We start from the raw sequence: 25,498 nt of genomic DNA, 5'->3' as shown, positions 1-25,498 counted from the left end.
GGATATGGGACAAACACAGGTGGGTGGGACTAGTATAGATGGGAGATTTTGGTCAGTGTGGGCAAGTTGGGCCGGAGGGCCTGTTTCCGCATTGCATAACTCTATGACTCTCTGACTATGGCAAAGAAAAACAGAATAAGAGAAGGTTTAGGGAAGGAATTCCAAAGTTTTAAATATATTGGCAGCTGTAGCACATGGGTTGGGACGGAAATGAATTGCAGGACAGTATATACCAATGGGTGGATGGTGGCTCCACATTTGTTCTATCAAAGAATAACTTTGTAAATTAAAGCCACATCGCCCAATGAGTCAGGCGTTAGAAAACCTAGAAAATAAATGTTCGTAAAATTAAGGATAACTGAACTAAAACAGGTCACGATAATCACACTGGGATGTGAGAGAGTATAAAGTCCACAAACATTTATTTCTTTCCAACACATTTGAGAAATGACTTCCTTGCCTGTGAGGTGTTTTGGGAAGTCCTGACCAGAATATGAATGTGAATCTCTTGCCTGGCTTGCAGACTTGTGCCATTGCAGCTCCTGAGATGTCCACCAGGGTGAACAAGGGACACACCAACTGACTACTTCCAGTTGAGGGAGCTGTTGCATCAGGCCACCACTCAATGTCTCCACTGCATGCTTTGCTTTGGCCTTCTACAGTATTTAGTGCAAAAACAATCCAATGAATGTTTGCTGGACTGGTTGGAGGGATGGTGGGTTATCATATAAGGAGAGAACGAGTAGACCAGGCATGTACTGTGCAGAGCGTCGAAGAATGAGAGGGGATCGTATTGCAAGCTTACAAATAATGTTCAGGGCTCAAGAGGGTAAATATGGGGAGAATGTTTCCCTTGGCTGAGGAGTCCAAAAACAGGGTCTCGGTCTCAAAAAGAAAGGCTGAGAGGAAGAGAAACTGCTTCATGCAGAGTGTTGTGGCTTTGGAATTCTCTGTGCAGGATCAGTCACTGAGTTCAATCAATATAGAAATGTATAGATTTCTGGTGGAAGGAATTGTGGGATACGGGGATAGTGGAGGTGGGATACGGGGATAGTGGAGGTGGAATACGGGGATAGTGGAGGTGGGATACGGGGATAGTGGAGGTGGAATACGGGGATAGTGGAGGTGGAATACGGGGATAGTGGAGGTAAGTGGTGCTGAGGTCCACTATTATCAGCTATAATCTTGATTAATGGTGAAGCAGTTTCCAACAGTCCTGTAGCCTACTCTTGACCCATGTCCTGCTGTGTTTTGTTCTTAGGAGGTGCTGGATCTAGCCTTCTCCATTCTGTACGATGCAGAGGACTACTCGTTGAACTTCATCGCGCCAAGCAAATATGATGTGAGTCTTGATTGTGGTGGGAGGTCACCCATACCAGGGAAGAAGGGGGATATGGGATTAGCTGCTCTGTCTCTGAGGTTGCAGTCTCCGAGTATGAAATTGACGATGCTCAAGAGCACTGTGACGGCAACATTTAATTAATTAAAAGTGAAGCACATGCTCTGGGTAAGAACTAGTGAAGAGCATAAAAGCAACGTTCAGAAAGACATAGGCAACAACAATAGCTGGTGTTTATTTAGCACTTTTCACTTTCTATACCATTCCAAAATGATTCTGGGTGGACTGTTGGACAAGATTTGAGATAGATCCCAATATTCAGGTGAAATAAATTTCTTCTCCATTTTGAAATGGGTTAAAACATGGAAGCTGAAACATGACTTATTTTTGACGACCAAAAGGAAGGAGGTCAACATCTTGCAGAGAGTACTGAGAAGATCTATTGGAAAATCATCAAGGATGAAGATTTTTGATTATGTGGGGAAACTGGCTTGTCTCTTTAGAACAGAGACTGTTAAATGGATATTTAATGAAGAAACCAGAACAATGAGAAAATAGTAACAGTTAGCTTGTGTGGCTTACCTTGCCTGACCTTTACGGTTGAATTTCTACAGCAACTGCACTTTCTTTGATATCAAAACCTTAATAGTCAGAGGCTAGCTCTCTGAATGTAGAGCATCTTAGTCCTAAATATATGCCACCTCCTACTATGACTGAACTGTTCAAAACAAACGGGTCAGTGTAAAGTGTCCGAGAGAAAAAGCAAGTTTACTGATAACCAGAGGCCATAGAACTAGAGAGTAAGGGAGAACTTTTAGCTTAAGCAGTGAGTTACCATAATCTAAAATGCCACTGCTTGGACCATGACGGAAGCAGATTCAACAATGTTTTAAAATGAAACTAGAGGTACAGTGTTTAAAACTTTTCAAACATCTATCAAAAGTGCAATGCGTAACAAGCCTCCTCCTTAACAAGCCAGGAGGTATATAAATCTTACAATTAGTTAACAAATTAAGTGCCATTCTGTTCAGAGTAGGCTGTATTTGTCCCACTTTGACTGCTCTCTTTAAAATGTTGTTTCATTTCTCTCCCTGTCTCCACTAGTTCGGGCTGTGGACCGATGGCTTGAGTGTCCTCCTGGGCAAGGAGCTGAACAGCGAGCAGACCAAGAGCGAGCTGGAGATTCTGCTGTCCATGGAGATCAAACTGCGGCTCTTGGACCTGGAGAACATCTCCATCCCAGACGTTGCTCCACCCATCCCCAGTGTGCCCAGCAACTACAACTTCTGCTACGACTTCAGCCACACTGACCACTGATGGCGTCAGAGTGGCTTCACATTCAAACATGTCAGCACTTCCTCACTGTTAGAGGTGGCGGGGAGGGGGATGGGGGGGGGGGGAGGTGGTGGGAGAAGGGGGAGAGAGGGTTGCAGAATTGACACGGGTTTTATATGTTTAATGTACAGAACGAATTTTATACCCAGGCAGCGACTCAAATATTTTTGTGTGCAATATTGGAAAAGGTACTTACAAAAAAAGGCTGTACGTCACTCCTCAGCTGGCAAAGGCTATTGCAATGAAACTGGGTTCAGGCCAGCAGAACTGGGAATCCTTGGGGTGGGGTGAGGGGGGGGAGCAAATAGAGGTGAAGCAAGATGTTATGGATTATTATATGTAAAGAAAAATTGTGAAATGTAGCAAATGCTTCACTGGTCAATGGCAGCTGTGGAGAGAAACGGATATGTTCAGCTGGGAAACCTTCATCCTCAAGAGGATTACATGCCCGCAATGTTGGCCTCACATTGCTCACTCCATGGTTGCAAGAAGAGCTAGAAGGAAAGGTCGGAAACTCAGAACAGTTTGCTGTTGCCACTTTTTGATTCTCTTCAGTGGAGTAGGTAGAATGGGGAAACCAACCAGGGAGATGTTAGTTAGCTGTGAATTTGATTATTAGACATGGCCTCCGGAGCAAGGCTGTTTCGGATGAGGGCTGACGTTGACCGTGTTGGTTTCTGTGATGCTGTTTAGTTAGTTTTCTGACAGACTTTGAACCAAATTTTAGTTCTGCCCTATTCTGGCAAAGATAGATAACAGAATGTCGTCAGGATAAGAGCAAACCATGCATCACAACTAGGTTTTGTTAAAGTAGCTAATGTTGATCAGGGATTGTAACTCTGACCTGGCATTTAACGTAAAGCAACCCAGGGCATAGACCAGGGAGCAGATGTCAGGCACAAGTCCAAACTTCTCATCAATGTTCCTGGACAACTGCTGTGCGTATTTAAAAAACAATGATCAGGTGTATGTATGATGTACTTCTGCAAGAAAACCATGCCTCCCATCAGTGAGCCCTTCCAGTTATCACACAAGAAATCCCCCCCCACCCCCCACCACCGTCTCACATGCAATTCTGGAATGGCAGTATGTCAGTCTGGACTATAATATCCGTATCCTGCACGTCCAACCCTTATTGGATTTGAGTGGCACAGATTTGCAGCCCAGTATAATCCTGATTCAGTACTAACAGCTTCAAAATCATCATCATAGTGCAAGTGAAGCACTTGTGGAAAAGAGAAGAATAATTTAAAGGTATTCTTTGAGTGAAATATGAACAGGCTGCTGGAAATATTCAGCAAGCCAGGCAGCATCTGTGGAGAGAGAAACAGAGCTGATCTTTCGAGTGAAACATCTGAAGCGATACCCTGAAGCGTTGACTCGGGTTTCTCCCTCTATAGATGCTGCCGACCAGTGTTTAGTGCGGTTTCTGTTTCGTTTTTAATTTACAGCTTTTGCAATATTTTGCTAAAGTGCTCTGAAAGAACAAAGCTTGGGCAAAATCTGCAAGAAAATAATTATTTTCAGGTTGATTTTAACCTGTTTCCGACACTTACTCTGTCAGGAGTTGTGCTTGCAATGCTGTGGTGCTATGACTCTAACATTAATATAGAACTTTGAATTAAATTCACCATTGTGGAGGGACATAAGTCTGCTTTAGGGTCGGTTAGTTTGCTCCGAGGCATAATTTGGGACAGGATTTCTGCAAGCTTTTCTGTAAATGCACTGAGCTGCTTACAGATTGGTTAGCCGTTCAAGCTGGGAAACCTGTGGGCTCTATCCTGGGGCTTGTCTTCTGTTTGTTGGACAAATGCTGGCCAGTGTCAGAAGCCTCCTACAGCTTCATTGTGCAGTGAACAAAAGAGAAGGAGGAGTTTCTGCTTCAAAATTGTGATCCTCTGTGATCCCTATTTGATATAAGCATATGTGCGCGTGTGCATTTGGATATTACATGGTAAATTTATCTCCCTTGCCCTTTGTGCTTGAACAGCCAGCCCAAGGACTATTTGGCAAAGATACCAGATAACTAACTACCTGTTGAAATCTTACCTTGGGAACAGCTAAACATTTAAAGTTGGAGAAATGGAGTGGGAATCGGGATATTCAGGATAATCAGGATGTAGAAACTACTTTGCTCAGAGCACTAAAATAGAGGCTTTAGACAATTTGAAAAGGCGCAATTTTTAAACAAAGCTATGCATTTGATGCTTTATGCAGTGGTTAATCAGTCTCATTGTGAAATGAAGACTAACTATTCGAAGGGTAAGCTACACAATGATGTTCATCACCCATTGGACGATGATGGAGACAGCCCCAGGCCATTCAGCTCTGACCTCGTTCCATCTTTCATTTAAGGTGCTGATCTTTATCCCTTGGTTCCATATCCCTTGATTTACTTATCAATTTCAGTCTCGGTAGCTCCAATTATTCCTCATTGTTCTACAGCCTGACATGAAAGTCCCAGATTGTGGCTAAAGTTCCTTTTGTTTTGGGGTGAGGGTGGCACAAAGTTCCCTGATTTCTCTCCCAAATTATGCACCTTTACGCTTGATTCCTTCTACTGAAGAAGTAGTTCCACTTTGTCTGCACTATCAAATCCTTGTGATGTTTGAAAATACTTCAGTCAGTGCACCTTTGTTTTGTGGAAAGCTATTTATGTAACTGACTGGATAATCTAAACTTTAAAGCCCCACTTTTATTTTGGTGAACCATTGCTGCTTTCCCCTTAGGGGATTATTCCTGACCTTGTTAAATAGCGTAGGAAAGATAACTATAGTTGGATGTGCTCAAGGTATCTCACTGACTGCATTTCAGTATATCGTCCTTGCACATCTCAAAGGTACTTTGCACAACTATCCACGCTATTGCGATGCAGGAAACACATCAGTCAAGCTTACAGCCAGCAGTGTGGTAAATGATAAGACCATCTTTTTGGTGATGTTGCTGGGGGGGGGGGGGGGGTGGGAGGTCACTGGAGAATTTTGCTGCTCTTCTGTATAACATAAAGGGATCTATTACTTCCAACTGCGGTACTCTCTCTACGTACATCAACCTGAAGATGTACTGAAATCTTTGGCATCTGACACAAACAAGGTTTCCAGGTTATCGGCTGAGTAAGTCTGGGCACATATCTGCTAACAATGTAATGCAGACGTCTGCATTAACTGTTAGCTACGAACCATCAATGCAACATCACAGACTTGTTCCATCTGTCAGACTCGGTGTTAAATGAACCCGCAGGGGAAAAAAGACAATTTTATGGCAATACCCTGCCATTGCCCGAGAGTGGAACTGACTACCTGTTGGGTCAATGGGATGAGACTATGTCCGGTTTCATATTGCTCAGACCCCAGGATCAAGAGGGAAACCTTGCAACTGATTTTCACTGCTTGGCTCAAGTGGTCAAAAAGCCCACAAAGATGTCTCATGTAAGCCTCTAAAGGTAAGAATACAATGGAGTACCTGTGGATTGCTGACACAGCAAGAGTCAGGGCCCTCAGGAGAGGGAAGGGAGCAGCTGCAGGAGCAAAATTGGGTTCAGAATGAAAGTGGCCCTACCACAGCGCAGCGATGTGCTAGTCTCACGGTGACAGGAGCCTGTTCAACAAGCTGATTCCACCTGGTTTCCAGCTGCTGTCAGTCACAGGGCTGACAATCTGTGCACTGCCACAGACATACACTGGATCAAACTTGAGTATTGCTATTGACTTATTAATTTATTTACACTATTGCTTTGGGTTTTGGTAGTGGTATTTTTGTGACTATGTGTATATAAAGTCTCAACATTTTTTGTAAGAAAATGATCTTTTTCTGCTACTGAACATCAGTAGATCTTCCATGGCATTAACAAACTTGCCTTGTTCTCAGTTCAGAATAAAATATGTTGCTCTGCCATGATCTTGTTTTTGTACATAAAGCACAGTGGACTTCCTGGAGGTGATTACTTTTTAATGGATTTTTCTCTTTTCTATTCGCCTTTTGTGGATGAATGGAGGTGCAATTGCACAGCATGGCAAATTGCAATATAACATAGCGGAGTACAGTGGCACAGCAATAGAGTTGTTGCCTTACAGCACCAGAGACCTGGCTTTGATCCTGACTACGAGTTTGCAAATTCTCCCTGTGACCACATGGGTTTTCTCCGGGTGCTCCGGTTTCCTCCCACACTCCAAAGACGTACAGGTTTGTTGGTTAATTGGCTTTGGTAAAATTGTCCCTAGTGTGTAGCATAGTGCGAGTGTACAGGATGATTGCTGGTCAGCACGGACTCGGTGGTCCTAAGGGCCTGTTTCTGCACTCCTTTTATCTCTAAAAGGATGCACCCCTGCTCACTCTAAAGGCACTTGCATTGCCTGGCTCATCTAATACCTATAGTCCTTCCCTTCCCCTCCCCTCCTGCACACAATACCCAGCCCTGAAGAAACTTGCGGTTATTTGCCTTCACACCTCACTGCTTTATTGCCAATGGATGCTATTGTAATGTTGAAAATGCAGCAACCATTTTGTGCTTTGCAAGCTCCCACAATGTAACAACACAATGACCAAAACATTAATAATACAGGGGCATATGGACTACTATATCCTTTTGTACCCTTCATTAAGAGGGGCTCTCATCTCCACCTAAGAGATAAACAAGTCAAGTCCCACAGAAATGATTTCTATGTACCTTGACTCCATCCTATCCCCCCTGGTCCAATCTCTCCCGACCTATGTCCAAGATACCTCACATGACCTTTGCTTTCCGAGCCCCCAATCCCTCATCTTTACTCTGGACGTTCAGTCACTCTACGCCTCCATCCCCCACCAGGAAGGCCTTAAAGCCCTCCGTTTCTTCCTCAACCACAGAACCATCCAATTTCCCTCTACTAACACTCCGCCTAGCGGAACTGGTCACCCTCAGCAACTTCTCATTTGACTCCTCCCATTTTCTCCAGGTCCAAGGCGTAGCTATGGGCTCCAGCTATGCCTGCCTCTTTGTAGGGTACGTTGAACAATCCCTGTTCCAGGCGTACACTGGCCCTATCCCCGATCTCCGTTACATTGATGACTGCATTAGTGCTACCTCCTGCACCCATGCAGAACTCATGGAGTTCATCAACTTCACCACCAATTTTCATCCTGCACTCAAATTTACTTGGACCCTCTCCGACACCTCCCTCCCCTTTCTTCATCTCACAGTCTCCATTACAGGACGTCTATTACAAACCCACTGACTCCCACAACTAACTCGACTACACTTCTTCCCACCCTGCTTCCTGCAAAGACTATCCCCTATTCCCAATTCCTCCATCTACGCCGCATGTGCGCCCAAGATGAGGTGTTCCATACGAGGACATCCAAGATGTCCTCATTCTTTAAGGAACGGGGGTTCCCCTCTCTCATCATAGATGAGGCCCTTACTCATGTCTCCTCAGTACCCCGCAGCTCCGCCGTTGCTCCCCCTGGTCGCAACAGAGACAGAATCCCCTTGGTCCTTACCTTCCACCCCATCAGCCGTCGTATACAACACATAATCCTCCAAAATATCTGCCACTTCCAACAGGATCCCACCACTAGTCACACTTTCCCATCTCCACCCCTTTCCACCTTCCGTAGAGACCATTCCCTCTGCAACTCCCTGGTTAACTCATCCCTTCCCACCCAAACCACCTCCTCCCCTGGTACCTTCCCCTGCAACCGCAGAAGATGCAACACCTCTCACTATACCTCCTCCCTCGACTCTGTCCAGGGATGCCGACAGTCCTTTCAGGTTAGGCAATGGTTCACTTGCACCTCCTCCAACCTCATCTACTGTATCTGTAAGAAAATAACTGCAGATGCTGGTACAAATCGAAGGTATTTATTCACAAAATGCTGGAGTAACTCAGCAGGTCAGGCAGCATCTCAGGAGAGAAGGAATGGGTGATGTTTCAGGTCGAGACCCTTCTTCAGACTCATCTACTGTATCCGTCGTTCAAGATGTGGACTCTTATACATCGGCAAGACCAAACGCAGCCTGGGCGATCATTTCGTGGAACACCTTCGCTCAGCCTGCCTGAACCCACCTGATCTTCTGGTTGCTGGACACTTTAATTCTCCTCCATTCCTCCACAGACCTTGAGGTTGCTACTTTCAGGGAGTAATGGACTTGGATCCCAGGAATCCTCTGTACATCAATGCTGTTAAGGGTCTTGCAATTAATTATACATTTTCCCCTTACATTCAACTTTCCCAAGTGCAACATCTCATACTTGCTTGTATTAAACTCCATCTGCCATTTTTCCACCCATTTCAGTAGCTGATCTATATCCCGCTGTATCAAAGAATATTTGACAGCCTTCCTCCCAGTCCACGACCCCAGTAATATGTTAATCCATGCATCTTAATCTTCTGAATCCATCTACCATGGGGGATTTTATCAAATGCCTTATTAGCAGGTTGTAATGGTAAAATTACTGCAAACTATTATTAGGATCCTGCATCCATTGGGGTATGGCTCCTATGAGAAACTCAATTACCTGTTAACAAGTAACATTCTGAGGATTCTGAAATTCCTCATATGCTACTATGCTATTTCAGAATGAAATGGGGACTGTTATTACTTGCCAGCACGATTTAAGATCATTATAACATAGGCCTTTAAGTTTGGAAATCAGCCTCCTACCCAAAATGACTCTCTTAACAGGATGCCCCGATAAATGGCTTTGTTCACACTGATGCAACTCTCAACAATGGGCAGGAGACTTGGAAGCAGGAAAGGCAAATCATGTTTTTTCTCTAATGCAAAGACAGGCTGAAGAGCTCCAAAAACAGTCACTTTCAAAAGTGCAGTCCAGTTCAATGCAAACACCAGATGGCACAAATACTCAGGCAGCATCTGTGGCAAGAGAAACAGAGTTTATCCCTCCACAGTTGCTGCCTGGCCTGTTATTTCCAGCATTTTTCATAGGATTTCTAGTATCTGCAGCTTTTTTTAATCTGTGGATTATAGTTTGGGTTTTAATTGAATTACTGATGATACTTCGGCTTGCTTCCCCAAAATTAAAACAAAGCATTCTATATGGCAAGGGTGACATCCCCTTCTGGCCTTGGGAAGTGGCCTTGTGTCTTGAAGAACTGTAATCCTTTTGGTCAAGATAAACCCAGTGTCATTAGCTAGGGGCTTTGGGGATTTTGACCCAGCAACAATTACAGAACAGCAATCAGTAGAGTTAGTGATGGAGGCAACTTGGGAGAGGCTGTTTTCCCAAGCATCTGGTAGCCGAGTCCTTCTAGGTTGTGGAAGCCACTTGTTTATTACCAAAGATAACATACAAACTCTTGAATCTGTGACAAATGCAGGTTAAAGGGAAGCAGTAACAGCTAGGCTGCTATTTGGTGTCTGCACACATATCCCAACCTTACCAACAAGCTAAGACACCGCGACAAAACACATTAGATAACGTGCTTTATTTTAAATAGAACAGGTTTGATATTTCATGCTATCCTAGGCAAATTGGGAACTAAAAACAATCTCACAAGTTCACCTGATGGCAGTTAATACTTCAAAATATCAACATCAATTTCCTGCTAAAACCTTAAATTCACAATGGATTTGACGATAAGGTGGAACGTATTTAAACGGAGGGCAAGGTGCCGACCCCGCCATCTAATAACAATTTACCAGTGACCCAGGAGTGTGAGTACAAGGTACAAGTACGACACTGAATAGGAAACAAGTTTAAAACACAATGAAAACCAATGGTTGTAATTTGAGAACAAACAACATGAAACCCGTTTCTTAACACTGACTCTTGTGGGATACCTATTGCCCCACCAGTCCATTCCCCACAGGATTATTTTCCATTTCACACTAGCCAATCAGTCAGTTATTGGATAAGTGTAACATCATGGAAATTCAATTTCCATATCCAGCAAAAAGGATATAATTGGAATAGTGATCTGGAACTTGGGCTAAGTATTCTCACTTTATACTCTGAGGGCAATTGCAACATTCAACTCTGTCCCTGTACAGATTAAACAATTTGGACTCTCTGCAGTTTAAAGTGTTTATGCTCGATCTTAGGACCCGACCTTACCTCATCTCACCCTAATAACATGCTAAACTGCCTGCAATTAGATGTGAGAAAAACCAGGAATGGAAAGGACCCTTGCAATACATGAAGCACTTACTCAGAGTTTGGAAGCCAGGTTTTGGCTGCATGAGGTAACAGGAAACTGACGTCTTCAGTTGTCCTTTAAACTTGAGCAAGAAACAAGGTGCGGGAGTAACTCAGTGGGTCAGGCAGCATCTATAGAGGCATCAGGGTGCTTGTCATTTTGGGTCGAGTCCCTGCAACAGGACTCCCTGTTACAAGCCACTTTAACTCCCCTCTCCATTCCCACACTGACTCCTCTATCCTCGCCTCCCCCACCATCAGTATGAAGCTAAATGCAAACTAGAACAGCAACCCAATGGTGTGAACATTGGGTTCCAATTACAAGTAACGTGCACTCTTCTGTTCCTTTCTCGCTCCTTCTAATCTACCCAATTCCTTTTATAGACCACCTTCTTTCCATACCCAACCCCATTACCCAGTTTCTTTCCCATTCCCTTCCTGCCTCCATCTGGCTATCACCCACACACAACCCACTGGATCACCAATCTGCTCCCATACTGTTCCCAACTGCCGACCATCCTTTCCCTATCTGGTTCCTCTCATCACCATCCTTTCCGATCGGAGTCCATCCTCTGTATTCCTTCGTGTGTAGGAAGGAACTGCAGATACTGGTTTACACGAAAAATAGACAAAATGTTGGAGTAACTCAGCGGGACAGGCAGCATCTCTGGAGAGAAAGATTGGGTGACGTTTAAGTTCGAGACCTTTCTTCAGACTTCAGAAGGGTCTTGACCAGAAACATGACCCATTCCTTCTCTCCAGAGATGCTGCCTGTCCCGCTGAGTTACTCCAGCATTTTGTGTCTATCTTCATCTGCATTCCTTCGTTGTCTTCACTTATCAACCCCCAGCCTGTTGCTATTTCCAACCCTCCATCCCCCACTTGGCTCCATCTGCCTATCAACCCCTCCTCACTTGAAACCACCTATCGCTTTCCAACTCCTGCCTCATCCTTCCCCCTTCCCCACCTCTTTATACAGGCTATCACTTGTTTACATTCTCAGTTCTGTAGCAGAGTCTCAACCCAAAACATCGACAACCCTTTACTCCCCACAGATGCTGCCGACCTGCTGAGTTCGTCCAGCAACTCAATTTTTGCTCTGGATTCCAGCATCTGCAGCCTCAAGTCTTTCATTCAGTCTTTGTTCACAATGTTACGGGCAGGTCATCTACACCCAAGCACCGCGCCTGGACTTTGGTGAGGGTGGGGTGGAGTAGCTGAAGTTGTTCAATGTCCACAACAGTCAGCCCACCGCACATGGAAACGTCCAAACTCTTCAGCCACTTGCACTCATTCATGAGGACTTTCAGCATCCTAGGGACAAAAGCAGGTGGGATAATAACCACAAGCATCAAATCTGATTCAATTTTACAACAACAGATCTATAGTAAGAATTATGGAACAAGAAATTCCTCCTTCCAAATCTAATCCACATATTTTTCTATTCCTTTTTTCCTCCTTTGCTTATCTAGTTTTCACTCAACTGCTCTTCATGCCACCTCCCATCGATTGATTCATTTGAAAACCAATTCTGCATTCTTACCACCTTGTGTTGAAAGATGTTTTCATCAAATTCCTGACTGGACTTACTGACACCCTTTTATACTTATGACCCACATAGAGGGAACCAAAAAGATGAAGATGAACTTTGATTTCCATTCCCGTCACCTTCCATCACCCCCATTCTCAAACAAACTCCCAGAGAGCAATAACTCATTATTATTTCAATGGTGCTACTGACCAAGGAAAGTGTTCATTAGAACACAAGAACTTTTCTAATATCTAGCATCTGTTTCTCAGACAAGGTTTAGCACCACATTCAAATGACAGCATCTCCAATACTGCAGTACTACCTTAGTATTGAACTAGAATATTAGCCTAGATATTGTCTTGAGTCTTTTGAGTGGGACTTGAACACAAAAGGTACAAGGTACACAAAAGGACTTGAATACAATTGCAGGTACTATCGCAACATTTAGGAAACATTTACACAGGTACATGGATCGATAGGTTCAAAGGGATATGGGCCAAATGCAAGCGGGTAGGACTAGTGTAGATGAGACATGTAGGTTGGTGTGGGCAAGTTGGGTCGAATGGCCTGTTTCCACACTGTATGACTCTATGACTTTATGAGAAAACTTTCTGCTTCTGCAATGAGTATGCTACCACTAAGCCATACCAAACACTTCACTTAATGTTCAGTACTTGGGCACCACTGAGCAAACTTTCCAAACAGAATATATTTGTGAACGATCTCAGTACGAATACAGCAGACCTTGCCTTGTGCTCCGAGTTACTTACCGGCTGGTGATCTTATCACAGCAGGAGATGTCGAGGTGAGTCAGCTTCTTCAGGTGGCTTGCAGCGCCGATCAAGCCTTGGTCAGTCAGTCGGCTACAGTGGCTGAGGGACAGTCGCTCCAGGCTACGGCAGTGCGTTGTAATAGAGATGATGCTCTCATCCGTTATCTCACGTACCATGCTCAGTGACAGGGTCCTGAGCTCCTCAAAGTGGATTTCCTGCAGCAGTAATTTAAAGACGCATCACATGTCAGCACAGAGTGATTTCTAACTAGTTTGCAAAGGTTACAGATTTGCTTCCCATCTCCATGTTATTGCCTCCCATCCATTCCTAGGACATGCATCCATGAGGGTAGATCCATATGCAGGTATCCAGGTGTCTACTACCTGCTTAGCATACGAAGGTCAATTTACATTTGAACATGTAGATGCATTTTGTATCAGTTAGGATTTATCTGATTTTTTAAAGAACACATCATTCATCTCCAATTCATTGGCCACCAGTAATGAAAATAAGTAGGTCAAAATAAAATAGTGAAGGAATGCCAGCTGGTTTTGAATAGAGGTGTAATAGAAGGTAATATACAGAAAACGGGAAAAAAACAGCAAAAAAGCTGAGATTTAATTTTTAAAATAGGTTATTCATTTAAAGTTTCAGTTTAATAAAATGCTATTGGTAAAACAAAAAATAAGAAACAACCTGTAAGAATCCAGATAATGAATCAATGGATTGTCCCTACCCTACACATAACACTTCGATGAAGCCATGTTCAAACTACATCCTCCCATAGGCCATACATGATATAAGGCAAGAGACCACAGAATTATTTAAGCAGGAAACCCGAATCCCAAAACAATCAGACAGCTTGTGCAATCTGTGGTTTCTGCTAATAACTTAAAACATTTAGACAGGTTTTATTCTTAATTACTTGCAACCCAAAGATTGATGAAAGAAACTAGGTGTCATCAGGGCAGATAAACCCTCCTTTTTTGGAAGATTAAATCTTCATGTTAGAGACAGACTCTTACCGATCCCTGCTGCTGCAAACTTCCAGTTTTACTTACCCAGTCCATCAATGATTTCTTTACTTCCTCATTTAGAACAAAACATTAGTAACAACCTTGTCATTCGACTTCAATTCATCAAAATGGAGAACATGGACACGTCTTGCAAAACAACTCTGCAGCCAGACTTCAGCAAAAGGACAGCTCTCGGTTCTCTTGCAAGCACCTTTGTAGCACCTCAGGGTAAGGGCAACAAAGCCAGTTGTAGCAGGACTGTTTTCCCCTGTGAAAATGTAATGACCAGCAGTTGAGGTCTTTCTGTTTTATAGGGCATCGCTGCAACTAGGCTATCAGCTGGAGAACGATGTCTAATTCCAAGCATCAAAGCACAAGATACACGTCCAGGCCTTGTAGGAAGATTGCCTTATAAGGAAGATTTTCTTCTTATTTATTCAGTCAAGGGGAAATGAACATTGCAGGCAATGTTAACACTCATTATCCAAAACCAACAGGACGTAGATAAGAGTCAACCACGTTGGTGGATTTGAAGTCGCCATTAGGCCAGCCTTAGGTAGAAGAGCAGTTTACCCTTTCTCCAGGAAGCCAGTGAACCATATTGGTTTTTAAACAATAATTCAACAGCTTTATGATCCCTATTGCTATTACTAGCTCTTTAATTCAAGATTTAGTGGGGGGGGCTGCAATACTGCCATTTAGATAACGATAATTTGGCCTTACAGAATTCGCAAATCACTACCCCAAAATGTGAGGATCAGATTAAAATTTGCTCTTACAGAATTTGTGACACACATTTAATTTTCTTCTCTGCTTATTTATTTTGGAACATACGCAGATGATGACTTCACATTAGGTAAAATCATGATACGAGCTGATTTCTAGAACAGAAATTTGTTTCCCCCAATTCCTGTGAACTCACCATGGCTCCCATTTTCCCTGTATCCTTTAAACTCACCTGGGCCCAGATCCCCACATTCCCTTTAAACTGACCAGGTTTTATTTCACATGCTCCCTTTAAGTCTACCGGGTTCACTAAAAAAAGTGATATTCTACCAATTAGCATCTCAACAAAAGAATTAAAAGTGTGTTGGTGTATTTATAGGAGTATTATCCAATTGCCCGGAATATCTGTCAGTCTTTTGAATTTTACTGTAATATATTTTTAATCAGCTTACTTCCATTCTCCAGTGCATACGGTTTACAGTTATGAACTACAGCCTCAACAATGCCCTCTGCAAAGTACCTTCATTATGCTGGTATCTGTTAGTTTGGTACAGGCAGTCAGACTGAGCTCCTTCAGACGTGTCAATGAACTGAGTGAAGCTCGCTCTTGCTCCTTGGAGGCCTCAATGTAAGATTCCACTATGACTTCGAAATGCTCATCCAAATATTTAGGAGGAGCAAAAAATCCCATATTACCGAAGCTCCTGCTAAACTCTGGCTCACCATGGCCCTGAAAGGGGGACAAATGTTAACATGTTAGGCACAGTCATTCTTTAAGTCTCATTTGATTAGAACATGTTGACTCATTAAAACTACATAATGGTGACAACAGAAAAAAACACACCACCATAGCGCCACCATTTTTGCACCACCTTACTCACCATTATCCTGCCCATAATATGTTACTTTCTAACCCATTTCCTGAAACTCCTCAGCATATGACATAACAATGCTCCACGTTCCACTTGCCAAAACAAGATGGCTGCCGGCAGCGCCGCCGCCCACCCGCGCTCAGTCGTTCCCTCTCCCCTCCCCTGGCCTCGGCCTCTCGCCCGGCCTCAGTTATTCCCTTCCGCCACTCCTGGCCTCACCTCGCCTCTAGCCCCGGCAGAGACTCGCACGTCGGCAGTCAGCGTTGAACGCACGGGCACTGGTGAATGCCTTTCGCAGCCAACAGCTCCACGGAGGGGAGTGGGCTTGGCGGCCGAGTAGGTGGAGGAGAGGGTGGGGGTAGGGGGAGGGTGGGGGGAGGGGGGAAGTGGGTGGAGGTGGGGGAGAGTGGGGGTGGGGGGAGGGGGTTGGGGAGAGTGCGGGTGGGGGGAGGGGAGAGTGGGGATGGGGAGGAAGGGAGAGTGGGGGTGGGGAAGGGGAGGGAGGTGGAGGTCAGGAGAGGGGGAGGGGGGAATAGGGGTGGGGAGGGGGGAATGGGGGTGGAGGCAGGGCTGGGGGAGTGCGGGGGGGGGCAGGGGAGGGACAATTGGGGGTGGGGTAGGGGGGATGGAGTCGGTCTGTGGGGGGAGGAGGGGCGGAGGAGGGGGGGATAAGGGGTATTGAGTGGGGGGGGTGAGGGTGCTACACCAATGCAGGAGAGGCTTTGAGTCCAGGGCTCACTCAGTGATGACACCCTCTCCCCTTCCCTGCCCCCCCTCTACGAGGAATGGGCCCAACCTGTCCACTTGGTGTAGTTAATACTAAAAATCTCAAATCTACACATTGTCGAGGGCTATAAACCTAGAACAATCAAGGAACGGTGACAGAATAGAGCTGAGCAGCTTGTACATATAATACATTGCAGACACATACACCATAATGGCGTCAGACCAAGAATTGTTACAGATTGTAGCTTTGTGAATTAGTGTCTGGACTAAAGATCATGCAGAGAAACTTATATTCATGTTATTTTTATTTTGCACAATGGAATTAAGTATTTAGAAATTCAATATTTCACAGCATAGAAGTGGAGTTGAGTATAGGAGCAAAGAGGTCCTTCTGCAGTTGTACAGGGCCCTAGTGAGACCATTCCCGGAATGGCGGGACTATCATATGTTGAAAGACTGGAGCGACTAGGCTTGTATACACTGGAATTTAGAAGGATGAGAGGAGATCTTATCGAAACGTATAAGATTATTAAGGGGTTGGACACGTTAGAGGCAGGAAACATGTTCCCAATGTTGGGGGAGTCCAGAACAAGGGGCCACAGTTTAAGAATACGGGGTAGGCCATTTAGAACTGAGATGAGGAAAAACTTTTTCCGTCAGAGAGTTGTGAATCTGTGGAATTCTCTGCCTCAGAAGGCAGTGGAGGCCAATTCTCTGAATGCATTCAAGAGAGAGCTGGATAGAGCTCTTAAAGATAGCGGAGTCAGGGGGTATGGGGAGAAGGCAGGAACGGGGTACTGATTGAGAATGAACAGCCATGATCACATTGAATGGCGGTGCTGGCTCGAAGAGCCGAATGGCCTCCTCCTGCACCTATTGTCTATTGTCTATTGTCTATTGATTTTCAAACTAATGCAGTACTTGAGCTAAGAACACTTCGGACAGCTTTCATTTTTTTTAAAGGCACGTCCCCATTAGTCCATTCCAAAGGTGCAGCTAGTAAAGACACTGCCTCATAGGTTTGAAGCCACGGGTTTAATCTTGACCTCGGGTACTCTCAGCATGGCGTTTGCATGTCCCGATCCGTGTGGGATTCCTACGGCTGCTCCGGTTTCTTCCAACATCGTAAAGACATGCAGTTTGTTCGGTTCATTGGCAACCGTAAATTACAGCTATTGCATAGGTAAATGGAAGAATCTGGTAAAATTGATAAGATTGCGGAGAGAATATAAAATGGGAGGATTCACACAGCAGTTGTGTAAATGGGTGAGTTGGATTGCTTTCCCTGGAATGCCAGTGGTTGAGGGGAGACCTGATAGAAGTAGATAAAATCATGAGAAGCATAAATGGGTTAGATAGTTGGATTCTTTGGCCCACGGTGGAAATATCAAATACTAAAAGACATTGTTTTAAGGTGAGGGGAGCAAACTTTAAAGGCAATGTGAGAGGGAAGTTTTTCTTTTTACACACATAAGATGGTAAGTGCCTGCAACGCACTGCCAGAGGTGATGGTGGAAGCAGATACAATAGAAACATAGAAAATAGTTGCAGGAGGAGGCCATTCGGCCCTTCAAGCCAGCACCGCCATTCATTGTGATCATGGCTGATCGTCCCCAATCAATAATCGGTGCCTGCCTTCTCCCCATATCCCTTGATTCCACTAGCCCCTAGTGACATTTAAGAGGCTTTTGGATAGGCACATGGATGTTCTGTACATGTTCGGGCATATAAGAGTTTGTCTTGACATCATGTTCGGCACAGACATTGTGGGCCAAGGGCCTGGTCCTATGCTGTACTGTTCTCTGTTCTATGTTTATGTTGGTCAACACGGACTCGGTGGGCTGCAGAACCTGTTCCCTATGATGCAATGACTCATTCCTTGCTTTCTCAGTTTTAGTGAGGATGGAATAAATTGAATGAGGGTTTAAAAGCAAGATTGAAATGAGAACAGCAACAAATCAATAATACAAGGAAAAAGGCTCGGAAACAAGCAGTCAAGAGGACACTTTTTTTGCGGGAATAATCAATTGGCAACCACCAGTATTCACCTCACTAGATATAAAGCTCCTTTGGGAAGGCAGAATTTCATATCAAACGACTAGAAGTAGGTGATAAACGACTACAAACCAGTTACCTTACTGTACGACTCGCTGTCATCGTTGGATGCAATCATTCCCTGCAGACCCCAGTCTGTGATCTCCTTGCACCAGCCAAGACGCAGCACGGTCAGACCCCTGAGGTGGTAGACAATGGCACACACACTGATGTCAGTGATGTATACACAGGACGTGAGGTCCAGCTCTCGCAGTCTGTCGCCCAGGACCCTTGCCATTGAGAACACGCAACTGTCCTGTCAAATTTAATCCAAAGCGAAACTGAGAAAAATATAGGCAATTACAGATGGATGCAATTTATGTTCTTCACTGATAATATAGAATTTGATTATAATTTAATTCTACCATTTTCATGTATTATCCAAAACTCATTAAAGAAACAGAGGTACAGTGAAAAGCCTTTTGTGGCGTGCTGTCCAGTCAGCGAAAAGACTATACGTGATTACAATCAAGTCATTCACAGTGCACAGATACAGGAAGAAGGTAAAACATTTAGTATAGGATAAAGTCCAGTAAAGTCCGATTAAAGTGGGCGGCACGGTAGCGCAGCGGTAGAGTTGCTGCTTTACAGCGAATGCAGCGCCGGAGACTCAGGTTCGATCCTGACTACGGGTGCTGCACTGTAAGGAGTTAGTACGTTCTCCCCGTGACCTGCGTGGGTTTTCTCCGAGATCTTCGGTTTCCTCCCACACTCCAAAGACATACAGGTATGTAGGTTAATTGGCTGGGTAAATGTAAAAATTGTCCCTAGTGGGTGTAGGATAGTGTTAATGTACGGGGATCGCTGGGCGGCACGGACTTGGTGGGCCGAAAAGGCCTGTTTCCGGCTGTATATATATGATATGATAAAGATAGTTCGAAGGTTTCCAATGAGTTGTATCAGAGATCAGGACTGCCGTTGGTGAGAGGACGGTGGTTCAGTTGCCTGATAACACCCGGGAAGAAACTGTCCTTGAATCTGGAGGTATTTGTAATCTGGAGGAATCTAGAGAGAATAAGGGGACAGAAATAAAGAGGGTCCAGGTGGATTAGGAATTCTGGATAGTCCGTATCGGATAAAGAGGACAGTATTTTGAAAATGAAATCTCCACTCCACCACTTGTGCTTAATATTCATCGGAAAATGTTGAAAAGTTGTGGAGGAACTGGTTCCCAGTAGAATTCCTCTGAGTTTTCCCCTTTCAAACGTTAACTCTGATCCACCACCATCTGGAGATAACAAAGGTAATACATTGTGTGCAGGAAGGAACTGCAGATGCAGGTTTAAACTGAAGATATAGACACAAAAAGCTGGAGTAACTCAGCAGGTCAGGCAGCAGCTCTGGTGAAAAGGAATAGGTGACTTTTCAGGTCGTGACCCTTCTTCAGACCCATTGCTTTTCTCCAGAGATGCTACCTGACCCCCTCCAGCTTTTTGGTTCTATAAACTTAATACATTGCTCAGTTTAGTGTGAGCAAAGTTCCTAGAGACTTACTTTCACCATGGTGCAGCAGCTGAAGTTGAGCCTCAATAGTTTTGACCCAGCCTTTGGCGAGGCTAATCCCCTGATCAGGTCGCAGCCATTGACTTGGTAACACTCAGAGACATCAAGGGCTTGAAGGGTCGGTATTGTGGCCAGGTCCTTCAGCACGCCGTCCGTGATGTTCCTGACCCTGCTCAGGGACAGGCTCTCCAGGCATTGTAGACTTGAAACTATGGCCAAAACCGATTTGCCCGTCAGCTCAGAGCACCCAGCGAGATCCAGCGTAGTGAGCCCTGGCTGGCATGCACAGATGGCAGAAACCGCTTCATCCGTCATGTCTTTACAGTGCTGAAGTGCCAGCTCTTCCAAGCAGAGCCCAGCAACTTGAACTATCGACCACACCGCCTCGTTGGTGATTGTGGTACGACTAAGGTTTAAGGCCTTCAGTGTGGCTGCCTGTCCATTTATAAAATGAAGGATGTTACTAAACGAGAGCACAGCAGTCGAATTGAACATGTTCATTCCTCGGTAGGGATCAAACCCAAAGGTAATGTGGCAGCTGGCAAGTGATAGCTTTCGGAGGTTGGGTGTGCACTCAGTAAGTCGATTGAAGGTCAGGTCAGAGAGGTACGATAGGTTGGAGAGGTTGAGCTCTTGGAGGTTTACCAGGGCTTCAGCCATCCTTGCTTTGCTCTCGTCTTTGGACAGCAGGTTGCCACTCATGAAAAGGCAGTTGCAGCCAGTGACGTTGAGTCCTCGCAGGTTATGGCATGATGATATCAGGGACACAAACGAGGACTCACTGATGTAACTGCCCCTCAGAGACAGGTTTTCCAGATTTGCAGCCAGGTGGAGCATAATGCTCTGAATGACCGTATTTGAAATGGGTACCCCATCGATATTTCTCAGGACCACACTTGGACTTTGCCTCCAACCTAAATCTCTGATAGACTCCAGAAAAGCAGATGATGCTTGAAGATTGTAGATGACATTTTTCTGTACAGAAATAAATATCAGTGCGATAAAATAACCCAATAGTACTTTACAATCAATTAAAAGTAGTCATTACATGAGTGACGGAAATAGAACAGCCAGTTTCTACATATGAAGGACACACAAAGCTACAAGATAATGAAAAAGACCCTCTCAGTACTACATTGGAGTGGCAACCTTGATTATATAAAGCACAGGTCTTCCAATTTGGAACCAAACGATTCAAGCAGCTGTATCTCAGGTTCAATCCAGCAATCGTGTTTAAAAAAGAATCATAGTGTGTGTGGTAGTCGGGTCAAGCTTGCCCGCCCACCTGTGGTCTGACCTCACACATATCATATCATATCATATCATATCATATACATACAGCCGGAAACAGGCCTTTTCGGCCCTCCAAGTCCGTGCCGCCCAGCGATCCCCGTACATTAACACTATCCTACACCCACTAGGGACAATTTTTACATTTACCCAGCCAATTAACCTACATACCTGTACGTCTTTGGAGTGTGGGAGGAAACCGAAGATCTCGGAGTAAACCCACGCAGGTCACGGGGAGAACGTACAAACTCCTTACAGTGCAGCACCCGTAGTCAGGATTGAACCTGAGTCTCCGGCGCTGCATTCGCTGTAAAGCAGCAACTCTACCGCTGCGCCACCGTCATAGGAACTGAGGGTAACTGGGACCTACAAAGCTAGATCACAATGGTCAATCAGTACCTTCAGGATTGGTAGAGAGGTGGGGAGAGATAAATACAAAAGCAAAGGTCTCCCATTTTTTGTTGTCAAAGCTAATGTACTGAAGATGTTTAGGAATGTTTAGGAATTCTGAAGAAGGGTCTTTGCTTCTCTCCTGAGATGCTGCCTGACCCGCTGAGTTACTCCAGCTTTTTGTGATACCTACTGAAGATGTTTAATACATCGGGCTTATTCGCTGAACAAATGCTGGATGCTCCATGCACAATTAATTCTAGGTCACTGTACTGTGAATTATAACTGTGAGTCCTTTTCTCAAGCAAAAGGTGTCCATTGCTCTAGAGAGGGAGTGATTGATTTGGGAACATTTCTTATTTCTGCAGAATGTCAGGGCTCCAATTCCCCAGTCGGCTTACAATAATATTTGCTGCCCACATAACAAGTTAAAGCATACTCTTTGGATTGGCCTGACTGTAGTTGTTAATAGAAGATCACAATAAGTCCATGGAACTATCCCAGCTAATCCTCAGCTCCAATGCATGAATGCACTTTGATCATCAAGTGCTTCTAGTTGAACTTCCTATGGCCTCATTCACTGCAATGGTACTATACAGCAACCATATACATTAAAGTTTCTGTTTCACACCTGAACAATGTGGAGTTCCAACTTGTTCAAGACATCACAGGCAGGGTAACTGGGCCTTACACAGTCTCACAACACTCCTCACAGCCCAATACAGAGCTGCCCTAACCCACCCCAATTCCCTCCAGACACCCCAATCCCACTCAAACCGGAGACATTCCCAAAATGTACTCCTTGATTTCATTCTATTACACATCTTCAGCTGTTTCAGACCTTTCCTTCTCCTGAAAGCCCTTCTCTTTGACTGCAGAGTCGCTGTCATTCTACTCACGTCCACCTTCCACATTCCCTGCTTCGCTTCTATTGGGATTCCTCCCTCAGTAGGGAACAGAGCTGTTGCAATGATTCTGGTGTTGAAATATTTGACGATTGATCAGGCACCAGTGACTGTTATAATCCCACCCGGGATAGGGATGGGAACCAATGGGGGAACAAATTAGTCTGCACTCGTATTCCTAATTAATATCTAAAGATAATGAGGGAAGTCAGGCCCAGGTTCAGACCATCATATGGTGTTCAAATACCCAGACCATAAGTGGTGTCCAAATGCTCAGAGTAATTGGTGAGATATTCATGGATAATTGCCACCCTTGATGCAATAACCAAGAAACAGACAGCAAAATTATAACATTTTAAATCAATTACCTGGAGACTACGGTCCAGAGAGGCAGCATACCAGGCTGTGTTTACCAGCGATGCCTCCTTCCTGTCTGATGTTGACAAGAAGCTCAGGATGTAGCGAACGACCTGACAAGAGAGAAATTGTAGCCCTGATCAAAAATGCTGGAGTTACCAATGAGAAACTATTTGCTGATCCAGTTTTTTTATTTGGAGAAATGGTCACTGCAACTTCTATTTATAATAAATCAGTGTCGTGCCCAACATGATTAACAGACGTTTTCATGCAATTTCCAACATTTCCAAGTTATGTGGACAGGAAGCAAAGAGTAGGAATAAACAGGTCCTTTTCGGAATGGCAGGCAGTGACTAGTGGGGTACCGCAAGGCTCAGTGCTGGGACCCCAGTTATTTACAGTGTATATTAATGATTTGGACGAGGGAATTGAATGCAACATCTCTAAGTTTGCGGATGACACGAAGCTGGGTGGCAGTGTTAGCTGCGAGGAGGATGCTAGGAGGCTGCAGAGTGACTTGGATAGATTAGGCGAGTGGGCAAATGCATGGCAGATGCAATATAATGTGGATAAATGTGAGGTTATCCACTTTGGCGGCAAGAACAGGAAAGCAGAGTATTACCTGAATGGTGACCGATTGGGAGAAGGGGAGATGCAACGTGACCTGGGTGTCATGGTGCACCAGTCATTGAAAGCAAGCATGCAGGTGCAGCAGGCAGTGAAGAAAGCGAATGGTATGTTGGCATTCATAGCAAGAGGATTTGAGTTTAGGAGCAGGGAGGTTCTGCTGCAGTTGTACAGGGCCTTGGTGAGACCGCACCTGGAGTACTGTGTGCAGTTTTGGTCTCCTAACCTGAGGAAAGACGTTCTTGCCTTAGAGGGAGTACAGAGAAGGTTCACCAGATTGATCCCTGGGATGGCGGGACTTACATATGAGGAAAGACTAGATAGACTGGGCTTGTACTCGCTGGAATTTAGAAGACTGAGGGGGGATCTTATAGAAACATATAAAATTCTTAAGGGGTTGGAGAGGCTAGATGCGGGAAGATTGTTCCCGATGTTGGGGGAGTCCAGAACCAGGGGTCACAGCTTAAGGATAAGGGGGAAGTCTTTTAGGACCGAGATGAGAAAACATTTCTTCACACAGAGAGTGGTGAGTCTGTGGAATTCTTTGCCGCAGAAGGTAGTTGAGGCCAGTTCATTGGCTATATTTAAGAGGGAGTTAGATGTGGCCCTTTTTGCTAAAGGGATCAGGGGGTATGGAGAGAAGGCAGGTACAGGCTACTGAGCTGAATGATCAGCCATGATCATATTGAATGGCGGTGCAGGCTCGAAGGGCCGAATGGCCTACTCCTGCAACTATTTTCTATGTTTCTATGTTTCTATGTTTCATTTGTGCACCAGTATTTGCTGATGGGTGAATGGGATGTGCATCATTCTTGTGGCGCAGCTAAATCACATTGCTTCGATCTCCATTCTTGCATAGGGTAAGAATGGGAACAGGATGGCCCGGGGAGGGATCTGCATTCTCTGGTTATCAACACTGCTACCAATTCCCATTTCAGTTAGCAAAACCCAAAACCACTTTTTACTGCATGCCACGATCTTATTTGCAATTTTCAACGTTGGGACCCTTCCTCAGTTAAAGATGCGGCCTGACCCACTGAGTTACTCCAGCACTTTGTGTCTATCTTAGCCTTCTGACTATGCGAGTAACAAAATAAAGGGGGTATGTCCAGATTTTTAAACCCAAACCTAATTTGACTGAAATAAAGTCAATAGCGACTTACATTATCAAAATGTTAATTTTGATGTGTATCATCCTATTGTAAGCTTTTTTGCCTATTTTAACATTTTTCAAAATGTTCCATTAACTTATCTCACAGATACATTATTCATACTTTAATAGACACAAAACACTGGAGTAACTCAGTGGGACAGGCAGCATCTTTGGAGAGAAGGAATGGGTGACGTTTCGGGTTGAGAGCCTTCTTCAAACTCTTCATACATTTATGTCAAGCTGATACATTTCCAGGACCTCAAATATTGAGCTCCCTCACCCTTGTCATTCTCCGTGTAGTTTTACAAGCTACCAAAACATTGGCTCATTATCACCCTTTCAATAGCAGCAGACCTTTGCTGTGGTAGCAAAAATATCCCTCAGAATGGTAATAGCGAAAATGCTACGTGTAAAAGTGTTAACATTCTGGTTAATTTTATTGCATTGGAATTGATTGCAGAAAGAAGTAGGGAAGTTAGGTTTTGTTTATTCAGAGCGCTGGTGAGATTTCATCTGGAGTACTGTGTATAGAGTTGGGCACTTTATTCCAGGATGTTAATGCATTAGAAGGGTTTTGGAGAACAAAAAACCTTCTGATTTGGAATGCGTGGATTGCTTTACAAGGAAAGGTTGTTTGGGTTAACAGGACCCCAAACCGAGTACAAACCTAATGATGTGAAATCTATGTATTCTCATTGCAATCCTGTAGTCAGTGCTCTGTTT

General features: G+C 44.5%; 2 protein-coding genes across 16 annotated transcripts in view; one reads left to right on the top strand and one right to left on the bottom strand.

Annotated features, from left to right (window-relative positions):
- The window catches only part of elmo3 (engulfment and cell motility 3), an 82,209-nt gene extending 79,514 nt beyond the window's left edge, over positions 1 to 2,695 (top strand). For all 6 annotated transcript variants that reach the window (XM_078401703.1, XM_078401704.1, XM_078401705.1 and 3 more), the window contains 2 exons: positions 1,262 to 1,342; positions 2,444 to 2,695. In XM_078401703.1, the coding sequence (XP_078257829.1) occupies positions 1,262 to 1,342; positions 2,444 to 2,656 (294 nt within the window). In that variant the 3' untranslated portion in view covers positions 2,657 to 2,695. The remainder of the gene's footprint in view (positions 1 to 1,261; positions 1,343 to 2,443) is intronic.
- An 8,857-nt stretch (positions 2,696 to 11,552) lies between these two features.
- Positions 11,553 to 25,498, bottom strand: part of fbxl9 (F-box and leucine rich repeat protein) — a 40,944-nt gene continuing 26,998 nt past the window's right edge. For all 10 annotated transcript variants that reach the window (XM_078400578.1, XM_078400580.1, XM_078400582.1 and 7 more), the window contains 6 exons: positions 23,007 to 23,108; positions 20,045 to 21,028; positions 18,591 to 18,806; positions 15,379 to 15,588; positions 13,114 to 13,331; positions 11,553 to 12,126 (listed from right to left, as the gene is read on the bottom strand). In XM_078400578.1, coding sequence (XP_078256704.1) covers positions 11,958 to 12,126; positions 13,114 to 13,331; positions 15,379 to 15,588; positions 18,591 to 18,806; positions 20,045 to 21,028; positions 23,007 to 23,108 — 1,899 coding nt within the window. In that variant the 3' untranslated portion in view covers positions 11,553 to 11,957. The remainder of the gene's footprint in view (positions 12,127 to 13,113; positions 13,332 to 15,378; positions 15,589 to 18,590; positions 18,807 to 20,044; positions 21,029 to 23,006; positions 23,109 to 25,498) is intronic.

The sequence above is a fragment of the Rhinoraja longicauda genome, chromosome 6 (assembly GCF_053455715.1).
Source record: "Rhinoraja longicauda isolate Sanriku21f chromosome 6, sRhiLon1.1, whole genome shotgun sequence".
NCBI lineage: Eukaryota > Metazoa > Chordata > Chondrichthyes > Rajiformes > Arhynchobatidae > Rhinoraja > Rhinoraja longicauda.
Note: the sequence above shows the minus strand (reverse complement) of the source record. Positions and strands in the feature narration are given on the sequence as shown.